The sequence below is a fragment of the Diceros bicornis genome, chromosome 4, assembly GCF_020826845.1.
Source record: "Diceros bicornis minor isolate mBicDic1 chromosome 4, mDicBic1.mat.cur, whole genome shotgun sequence".
Lineage (NCBI taxonomy): Eukaryota > Metazoa > Chordata > Mammalia > Perissodactyla > Rhinocerotidae > Diceros > Diceros bicornis.
The window spans coordinates 100,817,203-100,831,549 of record NC_080743.1 but is presented as its reverse complement, the minus strand read 5'-3'; the positions used below and the strand labels follow the sequence as shown (position 1 = coordinate 100,831,549).

General features: G+C 56.7%; 1 protein-coding gene across 6 annotated transcripts in view; it reads left to right on the top strand.

Annotated features, from left to right (window-relative positions):
• The window catches only part of NFASC (neurofascin), a 180,941-nt gene extending 167,119 nt beyond the window's left edge, over window positions 1-13,822 (top strand). For all 6 annotated transcript variants that reach the window (XM_058540252.1, XM_058540251.1, XM_058540253.1 and 3 more), the window contains 3 exons: window positions 1,881-2,012; window positions 4,127-4,196; window positions 7,537-13,822. In XM_058540252.1, the coding sequence (XP_058396235.1) occupies window positions 1,881-2,012; window positions 4,127-4,196; window positions 7,537-7,768 (434 nt within the window). In that variant the 3' untranslated portion in view covers window positions 7,769-13,822. The remainder of the gene's footprint in view (window positions 1-1,880; window positions 2,013-4,126; window positions 4,197-7,536) is intronic.
• The last annotated feature ends 525 nt before the right edge of the window (window positions 13,823-14,347 follow it).

The following is a 14,347-nucleotide window of genomic DNA, read 5'->3' as shown; positions in this document are numbered from 1 at the left end:
AGTGCCTAGCCCACAGGAAGTACTCATGAGTGTAAACAGTTGGTAGTAGTACTATATCAAACGGTTACAAGTGCTATGAAGAAGATACCAGAGCCCTTGTTGGGGAGAGGGTGTCAGAGGTAGCTGGGAAAGTCTGGGAAGGCCTCTCTGAGGAGGAGGTGGCATTTGCTAAGGCAGCCATCTGCAGAAAGAGCAGCAAATGCAAAGGCCCTGAGGCAGAAATGACAGAGGCCAGTGAGGCCGGAGTATAGAGACTGTGGAGAGCGCTGTGGCCGACGGACTAGAGAGGCAGCCAGGGCCCGCTCGGATGCAGCCTAACGGGTCTTTCCCCAACAGCAAGGAGAAGCATTGGAGGGTGCTTTGATCCCATGTGGTTTTGGGAGGCTGTGACACCATGTGGGGCATGGCCTGTGGGAGCAGGCATGGAACCCTCCACAGCAGGCACGGAGCAAGGCAGTCACAAGCCAGGTTCTCAGGGACTCAGCTGCTTTTCAGCCCGGGCCACCCCGGGCAGCCAGAGCACGGAGGGCACGACAGCACTTGCTCGTCGGTCCTCACTGTTGACTGAGACCCTTCTTGGTGCACTGCCCTTGGTGAGGTGCTAGGAAGGCTGTGAAGACAGTTTCTCACCCAAGAAGACCACGGGACAGGATTGCACCCAGATACCTGCCCCACACGATGGCGTGTGGGACGACCCTGGAGCACAGTGGACCCAGCCCCTCTGTTCCTCGTGCCTCTCCCCAGGAGGAGGCCCCGGCCTGGGCTCTGGCTCTGCAGGCTTGCAGGGCCCGCTGTTGTCTGGCTCTCCCAAAGGCCACCTGGCTCACTCAGCTGGCTCCACGGGGACTTGGGGTCTGATCTGTTCCTCTGATCCTTTCACTCCTCCGAGGCTTGGTGTCCATGGCAGGCTGCAGTTCAGGGGGTGTCACTTTCATTCTCCCAACCATAGAAAGGAGAGAAGCGAGTGGCTCCTACCTTTCCCACACCCCCTCCCAAGCCCTAAGCCCAGCCGTCAGGTCGTCCAGGACACCATCAGATGCCGCTGAGTGTCTGTCCTCTAGGCCCACCCGCGTGCCCCTCGGATCACGAAGGGGTCTGCCCACTTTGAGCCAGGCCTCCACACACTCTAGGCAGGGACTGGGGCTCTCCACGTGTGGAAGTGGTCTGGAGGTGGCACGGGGTGTGCTGCAGGCACGGCCCTGGCCCCGCCCTCGCCGCCGCTGGTCCGGAGGTGCACACGAGGGATTGTCTGTGCTGTCGGGGAGTGCGCAGTCCAGCAGGGGACACATGAGAGAGCACAGGGCATCCTGGAACCGCGCCTCCCCCCCCAGGACCACTGCCAGGAGGCCTGGTTGGCTCCGGGGCCGTGCTGGTGGGAAAGGGTGGTGCTCTGGGCCTGTGCAGGCCCGTGAAGACAGTCTTATAACAGATTTTTGCAGTGTGACCACAGCCCCATTCCTGGATGGGTGGCATGTAGGCTCCTGTTTCCTCACCCGTCACTCATTCATGAGGAACCTTCCTCCATGGCCCATCCCTGGCCTCCCCTCGATCCCTGCCACTGTGACCAGCCCCTGGCTTGCGAGGATGCCCTGTCTCACCCTAGGAAACTTCCCCTTCCTGAAGCTCCTGTCAGCCTTCTGCTGCTTATTCTGCTCCTTGTACCCCTTTCTTTTGCCTCTTTTATGACCTTTTGACCTTGGCTCTTTAATTATGTCCTTTGACCCTGTAGTGGGGTAGTGTGGGCCAGGGGGCTGCGAGGTGGTAGCATTAGGCTCCAGGAGGAACATCAAGGTGAAATAGTTGAAGTTCTCCCCTCCCTTCCCCCTCAACCTTCTGCCATGTGAATCACTGCCGTGTTTGCTTCTGGCCCTCCCTGCCAGCTTACACCAACAACCAGGCTGACATCGCCACGCAGGGCTGGTTCATCGGGCTCATGTGCGCCGTCGCCCTCCTGGTGCTGATTCTGCTCATCGTCTGCTTCATCAAGAGGAGTCGAGGCGGCAAGTACCCAGGTAAGCTGTGTCGAGGAGCGGGCTGGGAGCCTGGGCCGGCAAGCTGTCCTGTGAGTCACCAGGTCCCCAGCCAGAGCCGGGGGCTCTGTCCTTTCAGGGAGCCCAACCCTTGCCAAGTTTGGAGATTCGGTTCTCTTGCCTGTTGTGTGCATCTTAGAGCTGGCAGAAAGCACTTGAGTTAAGTTCGCCTGAGGTGAGAGGATCGCGGTCCAGGCAGCTCCAGCGAGGGGAGGGAAGGAACCCTGACTCCTATTAGGAGTGACCTTCCCTCCCCGCCCATCTGCCCAGTAAATTGGCCTTTTCCAGCCCAAATCTCATTAGGATCCTGTGTTCCAGGGGAGGAGGAGGGGAGAGAGCCGTCTCCTCTCACCGTGAGAGAGAGAACGGGGCAAGGAGAGATCTGGAGGGGGCTGCAGAGCTGGGCTCTCAGCCGACGCGGTTGTAATCACACGTCCGCTACAGGTCAGAAGCTCCTACGTGAGGAGCGAGCGGAGGCTGAGGGGTGACTGACAGGGACCCCTCAGTCCTTAAAGGGCTTTAGGCTTCCCTAGAGTGTCACAGAGGCGTTCTCTTCCGTGGGCCTCGGGATTCTCTGGCCCAGACCATCCAAGGTCAATGACAAGGGCCTCTGGCATTCCTGTTTCTGGAAATATTGACTGTTTTTCAGACAGGGGCCAGAAAGCCATCCGTCTGCGCTGGGGTGGGCAGGGTGACAGGAGACAGGATGATGGATGACGAGAGTGATGTCCTGCCAACTGCGGGCTGAAATTGCTCCCTGCGCCCCAAGCCCATCACCAAACCCACCCCATGCTCCCCAAACGCCTGCTTCTCCCCGTCTCTATGAACAGCTCCTCCTCCGGGATCCCCCTAAAACTCAGCTCAGAGAGCCAGGAGACTGTTTCCTTTCCCTGCCCTGGTACTCTTAGACCCCAGGACTCGAAGGGTCCTGCCTCTCCTGTAAGTGAGGGAAGCCCCTGGGAGGGAGGGCAGGAAATTCTGGTTCCTTCTTGGTGAGTGATGTTTTCTGTCACTCTGTTGTGCTGTGTGGGACTGTTTTTCTTTTGTGAGAGAAAAAGCCAGAGTTGGGGGGAAGGGCAGCCTTACTGAGCACACCCCCTGTTCCAGGTGGAACTGGGACACCAAAGGACTCATCAGGGAAACTTGGAGCCTTCCTTGTCCCTTTGGAAAGTGTCCCATTCCAGGAAGTTCTCCTTAGAGTAAGCTCCTTCCCTCCACTCCCGGGTTGGCCCCCAGTCCGTTAGAAGCCTGAATGGACCAGGACCCGTGAGGCCTGGCCTCCAGCAGTCACTGGGCTCCATTCAGTTACTCATTAGTTATGGGACATGTTCTTTACTTCTCAAGGCCTCGGTTTCCCTCACCTAAAACGGGGGCAATTATCCTGCCTTGTACCTCAAAAAGGATATGTAAGGAGTCATTCTTGTATGTGTCTGTGGTGCGCCAGGGTCCGTGCTGGGTGTAAGGACACCAGGAGGAAAGATGGTCTCTCCTCAAGGACATTGCAGCCAGCACAGAAGGGAGGTCACAGCACAGGACAGGGCCTTGGGTGGGTGTTTACAAATCACAGAGGAGGCATGGGGAAAGGAAGCCACACAAACACGAGCGGGCACAGATACGAGAGCACCTTCCACTCCTCAGGTGTGTCAGGAGGGTCCTCTTCGCCCAGGGCCAGGAGCTGGGCAGAGCTTTGCTAGGAGCTTGGAAGAAACACACAGTTCCCCACCCTCAAGGAAAGAACTGGCATTGTTACGGGCACAAGAAACAGGCACAAATAATTAGAATACAGAGCAGAACAGGAAAGATGCCCAGGAAAGGCTCACAGCCATTGGGTGGGAAGACCTCATGGAGGTCGGGTGGGGAGCTGGGTGGGAGGAGATTTTAGTTGACAACAGGGACGTAAGGAAACCCCGGTGGTGAGGATCAACATGGCAACTGATTAAATGTGGGAAGCAGGATAAGGGAGGCGTCGATGGTGCCTTATTGGAAAGGAGAGTCACTGAACCCAGAGGCGGCGTCCTCTGGCTGTGCATCAGGGCCCCGCAGAGCACGTGACTCCTTAGTCATCAGGTCTGTGTCTGCTTCTGTTATTGATCAAGTGCGAGAAAAGAAGGATGTTCCCCTCGGCCCCGAAGACCCCAAAGAAGAGGATGGCTCCTTTGACTACAGGTGCGTGATCTCTGTGGCTCCTGTTCACACACAGTGGCCCTGTCAGGTGGGCTGTCCCCACTGCTCCTGAGGCCCCACTCCCCTCAGAGCAGCTGGCTGGGTGAGAGGCCACTGCGTCGATGTCCTCCCTCGTCGGGCTGTCACCCCTGCCTCTCCGACAGCGCCTACTCGTCCTGATTGTGCCAGACAAGGCTGCCTGCCCCCTGCCCACGGGAGGGACACTGCCCAACGCACTCACACCCATTCAGTGAATGGCATTTCATTCACTCAACCGTACAACTCAGGTTTATTGAGCTCATTATATGTGCGTTTCCACCTTTTCACTCTCAAAGTAAGCCCTGGGTCCCCCTTGCTGTGAAATGAGCTCAGCTCTCAGCTTCCTTGCTGCCAACACCCGCCCTAACCTTGAAGAGAATGACCGGCGGGGGGGGGGGGGGGGGGATGGGGCGGAGCTGTGTTGTCTTGAAGCCTCCGCTAGGTGAGGGGTGAAGGGCAGTGGTAGTGGGAAGGTGCCTGCTGTAGGCCTTTTCTTCATGAGCTTGACTCATCTCTCTGGCTTCGGCCTACAATAGGCCTTAGAGAGGCCTCTGCCCAGTGCCTGCCCCAAGTGAGAGGACAGAGGCCCAGACCAGGAAGTGACCAGCCTGAGATTCCCCAGCTCGCCACCCAGAGAGCTAGTGGCGGAGATGGAAAGGCCAGGGGCCCGACTCCTAGCTGCTGCTATCATCCTACGCCCATGTGCCCTCTCAGATCTGGACGGCCTTTGCATGTGGTTTAACAAAGTTGTAATCTGTCCATTTTGATGGCAAGTGTATTTGAGTTAAGGAATGATGCAGGGTGGGTTGTGGAGGTCTCCTTCCAAGACCAGAGCCCCCCTTCCCAGCCCCACCCATTTACCGTGAGGGGCAAGTCACCCCTGTCCTCCTCTGACCTCTCCTTATCCTACGCTGGGCCTCCACCACTCTGCCCATCAGGAGCTTGGCAAGCAGGATCAGATCAATGGGCGGCAGAGCCACTGCCCACACAGGAGCCCATCTGGTGGCTTATGGACCACGTCCATCCATCCAGTCCCCACACCCCCATGAGCCTCCCAAAAGGGCAAGCACGAGAGGCCCCTGCCCTGACTGTCCTCAGCACCCCCAGGAGCCGGCTGATAGCTGTTTCCTGACCATCAGTTCCAAAGGCCCTGGGACTTCCTCTCCCCCAGACCCTGAGTGCAACCACAGAGGGGTGAGGACCTCCTCAAACACAGAGCCAGGCAACCTGCCCTGTGAGAAGCTGCTTCCTCGGGCACCTCTCCTCCCCAGACACCAGAGCTGTTGGGCACGAACACCTGCCTCCTCCCCACCCAACTCGTGTCCCACCGACACTGAGGCTGGAGGTACACACACACACGTGCACACACACACACCTCAGCTTTGGCTCAGGGGTGGGGGGTCTGTAGCATCTGTCCTAGACCCGCCCCCTTGGATGAGTCCAAGAGTCCTAAACTGGGAAAGGGCTGAAATTCATACATCAGAGGAAATCCCAAGTTTCTAGGGGGCCAGGCCAGCGGGCGAGGAGGAGCAGCTCGCCAGGCTCTGCTCTGTGGCCCGCCTGCCAGTGCCCGTCTCTGGTGGGGCTCTCTCTGCTTCTCACTTGCTTTCTGTCCACCTTTTCCTCGAAGGTCTCTTGGAAGGTAGGCTGACAGGTGGCTAGACCAGGGCCCCCAGTCATTGCAGAGTCCGTCAAGCTTCCCTTGGGAGAGGTCTCTTCTTTCCAGACCTAGATCCTCTTTCCCCGAAAAAAACCTGGCACGCTCAAGACCCCTCCCCCTGCCTCCATCCCAGCAGGGGCGTCCCTACCCCGTGGTTGCATTTAGCCTAGGTGCCTGGAATTACCGAGAGTCACACAGACACAGTCCTCATGTTCCTGCAGGTGGGGAGCAGGGCTCTTGGGAGGGAGTGCATGTGGAAAAGACAGGCAGGTGGGGTGAGGAGCCTGGTAATGAGAATCTGCTAGTTGCCAAAAGGGGAGTCCCACTCCCTGCACCCACTCAGTGTCACCCCAGAGGCCCACTTCCCTCACTCAGGCCACCTCTCCCACAGCAGACAGCACAGTTGGGCCATTAATGGGCTACACACACACAGTGCATGAGGGGAGTGGGCTAATAGCTTTCCACCTACGAACGCCCAGCTCCCCGTGCCCTCGCGCTCAGCCCTCCCTGACAGCTGTCTCTGCCTGGCACCACTGTTAGAAGTGAGAAGGCACTGCCCACTCTAATAGCAACTCAGCTGGTTGTTTTCCTTCTGCATGCCCAGGAAGTGGACTGGGGGCAGGGGAGAGGAGTGTGTCTGCTCAGACCGCCTGGCACCACTGTGGTTTCCCCTGCTGGGACCCAGATTCCCAGTTCCCACTACTGATCCGTCTGCCTCCTGCCCAGGAGCTCCTCTCCCTTCTGAAGTGCAGCCAGCAGCACCTGGCCCCCACTCTGAGCCTGAAGGGAGAGAGTTTTCCAGCCAGAGGAGGGGACGTGGTGCCTGAGCAGACGCCCAGCCCACGCGGGTGTCTCACTTCCTGGGGGCATGGCAGGCATCCCAGGGGTAGATGCCATTTAACTACCATCCTCCCAGCTCTCCTTGCACAGCAGGGGCTTGAGGGGGGCGAGAGGGGCGCTGCTCAGCAGGGGCTGGGCAGGATCCTCTGAGCCCTTCTACTCTTTGTCTCCAGTGGCTAGCCTCAGGACTTCTCCACATGCCCCTCCCTCCTCCCACCCTCTTTCACTTGCTAGGCCCGAAGCAACAGCATCTGTTTGTTGATAAACCAGAGAGCTGAGAGAGGCAACACCAAGACAGAGAAGGGGAGGGGCAGGGGAGAGGTTTCTTTAAGGCCCAGACGGTTGCTTTTTGTCAAGGGCAGAGCCTTTCCAGACAGTCACAGATCATGAGAGTCAAAGTCGTTTGACTAGTTCAGTCCTTCTTGATGAAGACACTAATGAGTGAGAAGAAAGGGCTTGCCCAAGGCCACAGGACCACACAGGGACACACTTGGGACTCCCCGTCCTTGACTCTTCCCATCCCACCTGGTCTCACAAGCAGTGGGCTCTGCCTCCCTGCACCAGCTTGCCACCTCACCATGGAGAAGACGCTTGGCCTCTCTAGGCCTCGGTTTCCCTTCTGTAGAACTGGCTGGATGGGGGAGGGTGAACGAGCGCTGGGCTGGGGGATTCCTGGGGTCCTGTCCTCGCTGAGCTGTGTAGCACGCGTGCTTGGCAAGAGGCCGGCGGCCCTGTCCCGCCCAGCCTGGGTTTGGGCTGTGCAGGGCTATGCCAGGCCCTGATTCTCTGTCTCTCTCCGGCCAGCGATGAGGACAATAAGCCCCTGCAGGGCAGCCAGACGTCCCTGGACGGCACCATCAAGCAGCAGGAGAGTGACGACAGCCTGGTGGACTATGGCGAGGGCGGTGAGGGGCAGTTCAATGAGGACGGCTCCTTCATCGGCCAGTACACAGTCAAAAAGGACAAGGAGGAGACAGAGGGCAATGAAAGCTCAGAGGCCACATCGCCGGTCAACGCCATCTATTCTCTGGCCTGAGGGAGCCCCCAGGGCACAGCCACTACTTTGAAAGTAGGAGGAGGGGAGAGGGGGAGACGAAGACACTGCAGACCTAGCACAAAGCCACCACCACCTTCAGGGACAAGGGTACAACGTGGGGTCTGCTAAGCTGTGAGGACCAGTCACCACCCAGCCAACCACAAGCCCCCTCCCAACGACCCCCTGTGCCCCGGGTGCCAGCTGTGGGAGAGCTAGAGCCATGGCTACACTCAGCTGAGGGAGCTGGGTCCCTTGCTCAGCCTCACAGACCCCCTGAGCCTTCACCCCCACTGCCTGCCCTTGACCTCGGCACACACTCACCAGTCTCCGTTGGTTATGGGACTTTTCATTGTCTTTGTTTTTGCTCTGTGCATCTTCCCGTCCAGACCCAACATCTCCATTTTCTCTTCCTTTTGAAGAAGTGTCCCTGGAAAAAGCAAGAATAGGTGGATTCTCCCCCAGGGAACTGCAAAGATAGGCAAAAAGGACTGGTTGGTAAAGAACACATAGAAAAGCTGTAGTCGTCAACCCGCCGCTGGGCCAATGTATTTCCGAAGGATGCCTTTCTCGCCATATGCCTCCCCTCTCCCCAACCCCTCCTCTTCGGCCTTGTTAGTTGCTGAGCTGGGCTTGGCTGCTTTCTGAAAAATGACAGTATTTTGGCGAGGAGAGAGCGGGCAGCCTGCTTGCCTCGCTCTGGTTCGGTTGGGAGGTGGGCTTACCTCTTGCTCCTTGCTCTTACCCTGCCCCTTCCTCCAGAGTGCCCAAGACAAGAGCTGCGCTGACTCTGAAGGAGGAGTTTGAGAAACAGGAGTAGGTGCTGATGGAAAGGACCTCAACTCCAGTGACCGTGTACCTCAAGCAAAAGAAAATCAGCATCTGGTCCCTGGGGGGCTGTGCTCACCTCAAGAGAGAAGGAAAGAGCAGGGTTTGGACTTTCTCCCTCCCCATCAGTGAAACCCAGGATGTAGGAGAGAGGGCCACACCCACCTGGTCAGGGGTCTGTGCTGCTGCCCTCACGGCAACTGGAACCCTGTGGGGCAAAAGCTTTGCTGGTGTGTTTGGGCGTGTAGAGCACTGCTCCCCTTTCCTCTCTAGCAGATGGCATCTCCTCGTCGATTCTGTGTGACGTTGAAATATACGTGGTGTGTGGATGGGGCTCTGTGGCCCCAGGACTGACGATGTGTCCTTTCCTTAGGGTGTTTACATATCAGGAGATCCTGCGGGAGCACCGCGCTGACGGTGCTGTGTGCCTGGCCCGGAGGACTCAGTGCTCCCCGTATGCCTTATGCAGCTCTGATCTGTCCCTGCAGTTCCAGGCTCCCCCAACCCCTGCAAGCCTTGAAGCCTCCAGCAACACCTGTCTCAAGGAGAACGGGGCAGCCTCTGCAAGCATCATGGCAGAACCAGAAGCAGCCACTCGACACCCGCCCTGCCTCCCGTTGCCCCAGATTGGAGACACTCGCAGACCTGCAGTTCTCAGAGACCGAAGGCGCTGCCTTCATCCTCCCCACCTAGTCCATTTTTGAAACCAAAGGTACCTAGCCTCAGAGAGAGAGATCTTGAGCCTAAGAGTAACCCTTTAGCTGTTGCTGCAGCTAGAGTCGGTTTCAGGAGGGTGAAGCGGACCCCAGTAATGGACCACCTGCCACAGGCACAGCCTCCGATTTGAGCCTCCAGCTGCTTGCCAGGGGGCCTGGGCAGGAATAGGGCTGCGTCCTTCAGAGACTTTATTAAAGCATCGTTTGCCACATGTTTAAGCCACAAAGGTATTAGCAATGCTTGCATCACTTAATAATCGGTCAATTGAAGGTTAAACCCGTAGACACATACTCTGCAGGTAAGAAACCAGAGCCCAGAGCTGAGCCAATTGTGTTGTTCTAAGCTGAGAGTGAGTAACTGTCCTTTGGCCCAAGCCTGTCCAGGTTTGCTGCCCGGAAGCCCGAGGAGCAGCTTTCTCATGGTGAAAGGGGATAGGGTGAATAGCAAGGGGCTGGGGAGTGAGCTCAGGGTCCCCTTCCGTGGCTTTCCTCAGCACCTGCCTGGATATAGCTTGGCGTTCCTGCAGCCCAGGCCCAGCGTCCCTGAAGGGAACGTCAGGGAAGTGTGCCTGTGAGCTGAATTAAAGGACCGGCCTTTCTAGAAAACACTCTGGATCTGAGCAAAGTAATCAGTTTCTCAGGCCCTCATTCCATACTGCACCATACATGCTAGTGAACTCATTGAACGGAAAACAGGCTCTTAGGGCAGGAAGGACTAAGATGTCATCGTACCCATTCCCCTGCCTCTAGAAGGTGTGCTGTACAACCCGTGACCGGGGAAGGGCTTCTGCTACCATAGGGTCTTGGGAGGAGATGATTCCTCAGCCTGGCTTTGCTCCTTGTTTTTGTCCTGCCAGGCTCTGTACCATCCTCCTTTGTGTAGGAAGATAGCGCCCTCAGCCCTCGTGAGGCTGTCACCCTGAGAGGCTGAAAGCTGCCCACACCACCGCGCCATCACAGTCCTGGCAGGCTGGAGCAAACATGGGCCTGAAGAACCAAGTTTACCCCAAGCAAAGATGGCAGATGCTTAGCGAGGTATGCGGACTGCAGGGTTAGGGAGGCAGCCCTTCCAGGAAGAGGGAAGTCCATTTTCCATGGAGCTCATGCCAGAGTCCACCCAGCTCAGCAGGAAAGCAGTGTTGTACGGCACCCCTTGCCAGCTGGGGCTCTCAAGCAACACCCTGAAATATACCAACAAGGATGCCAGGAGAGGGCAAGACCATAGGTGTCTCAGCCTCCTGGCCACGGGGAAGAAGCGTAGGTCGTCTTGCAGTGACTCTAGAAATTCCATTGCCTGTGCTGCAATCCCACCTACTGTGCTCAGCTGTAAGAGCTGTGGCTTCTTGTTCTCATTTGTCCATCTGTTCACTTAGATACTCTTGCACATCCAATCTGAGCCGAGCTCTGAGCCGTGGATACAGGGTGAATAGTCAGGTGTGGCCCTACCCTCCGGGGCTGACAGGCCTGGAACTGTGTCTTGGGTCACAGTGGGCGCTGCCTGGGAGCACTCTGAGTGCTTACGCCACCAAGGCTCAAGGCTCGAAGGGAGAAGCTTTGGAGCGAGGACCTGGTCCACAAGGCTGGGCAGTCCAAACCTGCAGGGTGGGCTTGAGAAAAAGTCCTCCTTCCTGGACCCCTTTGCTCTGCCCCTTGGGGCAAGTTGCTTAACTTATCTGTATTTTGGTGCCTCGTCTCCACTATTTGGTCCCTCCTTTGAATACCTCTCCCCACAGAGAGAGCTGGGCGCAGCTGAAGGAGTGGGGAGGCCAGTGTCAGGGAGCACCCCACTGCAGGCCCAGGGGACAGCCTGGGTTATGGCGAATGGGACGTGTCTTTCTTTGCCTTGCTTTTGAGGAGATGGTTGAGCTTAAGCTAAAGGGAAAACCAGACTATCTGCTTCCCTTGTCCATTGCCTTTGTCCTGAGAGGTTGGAGGTATCTGGCCCACCCCTTTCCTGGCAAGTCCCGAGGTCTAGAGAAGTGTCCACCTCTCGGAGAGGCAGCCAGGGCCAATACTGCTCGCCCTGCACCGGGTATCTGCAGCCTGGGCCCAGATTGTGCTTTCATAGTTTAGTTAGCCTTAGAAAAGGGGTGGAAACAGATCCAAGGATATTTGTGGGTTTTCCAGCTAAGGGGCTGCCTCCTTGCCCACACACAGTACCCACCCCTGGGCACACCCACACGCACACACAGCAGACTGAGGCCCTACTGCAGGGCGGCACGTTCAGGGGGAACGATACAGATTATGACATTGTCTTGGAGAGGGTGCATCCGCACCCAGGCCTGCCTGAGATGGGATGCGGAGGGCTATGTGGGGTGCAGTGTGCAACTAAGGGCAAGGGGAAGAGCCTTCCAGGCTGGGCCGCATTTGGGTAATTCCCGTAGGTAGAACTGAGAGAGAGTCTGATCCAAAGGGGAGGGAACCTTCCCCACAAACAGCACCGGCAGCGGCTCTTTGAGGCTCCTGGAGCCCTTTGCAGGGCCAGAGCCAAGTCACAGAGCATCGCAGGCAGCCCGCGTGCTGGAAGCAGTGAGGATTTTCACACGCTTTTGCCTCAGTTTTTGGAAGGCTGCTTCGCTAGCACTCTGAAGAGGTGAGGCTGTGTGGGCTGCCAGTCGGCAGGGCCTCTCCTCTTGATGGGAGGGCAGCGGGTTCCAGGGATACCGGCACAGAGCACGCTCCCCACTCGGGACACCTTGGTCCCCACTCCGGCAGCTCCTGCCAAACGCACGCGGTTAGATCCGCCAGAAAGGAGCCGCCCGGGGTCCTGGGTGAGCTTTGCGTGGCGGCGTAGGAGTAGCAGGTAGGAGGTTCCTGATTGAGAAAAAAACAGAGGAATCAAACGAATGAAACAAAGAGCTTGAAATGTCAGGAGACTCAGTGCCCTGGGCAGCACCCCCCCTTGAACCAGGCAGGGCCACCCTGTGGGAGTTCACACCAACCTTGCGGCTGTCGCCAGCCAGGGCAGCACCCTTTCCTCCCCTCCCCTGCGAATGGGCCTTCCAGAGACAGGTTCAGAGCAGGATCAGAGGGACAGGAGGACGACCATCCAGGGAAGCCATGAGACCCCACTAAACAGTGTCTCAAGCCAAAAGCAGCGCTCCTCTCTCAGTGTGTCAGCATTAGAGGGATGTTCCATAATGATAAGGATGGAGATGAAATAGGTACAAAGGCATCTAGTTTAGGACAGTTCAGATGCCAGCATGCGGAGGAATCACAGAGCTGATCTAATCAAAGTGACTCATCATACAGACAAGGACACGAAAACCCAGGGGGTGAAGGGACTTGCCCACGGTCACACAGCTAGTAAGTCAAGGTGAGGTTAGGGCTTGAACTCGGGCCTTCTGACTCCTCGTCCAGTGTTCTTCATCTCACCACAGCTGCCTCCTTGGAAACACAGGAGCCACTTACGACCATCCTGCCGGTGCACCCTCTCATACCTCTGTGGCACTTCTCCCACAGCCCCCTTATTCCTCCCCAAAGGAAAGACACACAGGATTTTTCTGAGTCCAAGACCAGTCAGTCTGTGCCAGCCTGTGGTGAACCTGGCTATGCAGTCAAGGGCAGACGCAGGCCAGGACAAGAGGGACAAGCTGATGGATGTCTGCACTGTGAAGCCTGGACTGTTCCCTGGAGTGGTATCTCTGCTTCGTAACACGTTGGGCCCCCAGCGTGCTGTGTCCCTGAGAAATGAGGGCGTGGAGAGCTCTCTGTCCACCCGCCCTTGGCCACAGGGTGCTGAGGGGCAGCGGGACCCGGCGGAGCGCTGCCACCCTGGGAATTGCTGGGCTGGAGTTCAGCACACGCAAAGACTTCAGTGAAGCAATAAACACAAAAATCTGGGAGAAGAAATCCAGAAATTTGTGCACTATTCTGTTTCTTTTTCAAAAACGATGCAGATCAGATGACCCTGCCCTGCTCTCTTTTCTGATTCCCAAATTCAGTGTCCTCAGTCAGTGTTGTCCCTCTGCCCGGCTGCCGGCTCTCTGCCAGCTTCTTCACTCCTCCTGCGCTGAGCATCAGACACCTGTCACGTGGCCGCCCCGTCCTGGTCCCACCCCAGCCCATGCTGGACCCCGGGGGCCTCTCGCCCTGCCCCCCCCACACACTTTCCAATTTGTTCCTTTCAGTGGGAAAATTTTCTCCAGTGTCTCCATGCCTTCCCACATACCCACACAGAATTGGTCTGATCTTTTTCCATTAGTTCAATATTTAACTCACCATGGCAGACCTTGTTTTAACCCCTCTCACATCGTGTTCTTTCCTCCTTTGAGTTACTTTGCATTAACCAATGTTGTCAGCAACAGTTGTGTACCTGAGGGTGTCACGCACGACCTTCAGCAGGGAAGACTCCGGGCCGTGGAGGACCATCTAATATATGGACTTAGAAACTGACTGCATGAGCAATGAAAAGGCCAAATTATTCAGAATTTTTTTTTGAATCACTGTAAAAAAAACTGATTTCTTTTGTATAGAGAACACTAAAAGTATAATAAAAGTTGTTCAAAATGGACTCTGGCCATGTGATTTGTTCATTTTCCTTAGTTAATGGGAGAGAGGGGGGATTGATGTCAGGAGATTAATGACAGAAGAGAATCAAGGGGTTTTTCATGACACCTGACAGTATCCATTTACGGAATTCTGTGACATCAGCCCCCATCTTGAAGTCAGTCTTATTGTGGAAAACTCTGGCAGAATTTGTTTTAAATGTAGAGCGACTGGTATAGGAATGTGCACAGCCATGGAGACACCCAATTAAACACCACTGTGTGTGCTAGCGCACCATTTAAGTGCCATGGCGGGGATGTTGGGAGAAGGAGAGGGCTGCGCGTGCCGCTCTCTCCCAGCCACCCCTCCCTCTGCACCCGGCCCTGCTGTGGGGGGACTGAGCACACGCCCCGCGTTGTGCCTGGCATAGGAGAGACATTTAATATTGTCGAAGGAATGGATAAAACTGCTCACAACAAACCAAAAACCCTCTCAGTAGACTCACAGGAATCTCAGTCAACAGGCACATAGAGAAGGGAAGGAAACAGAG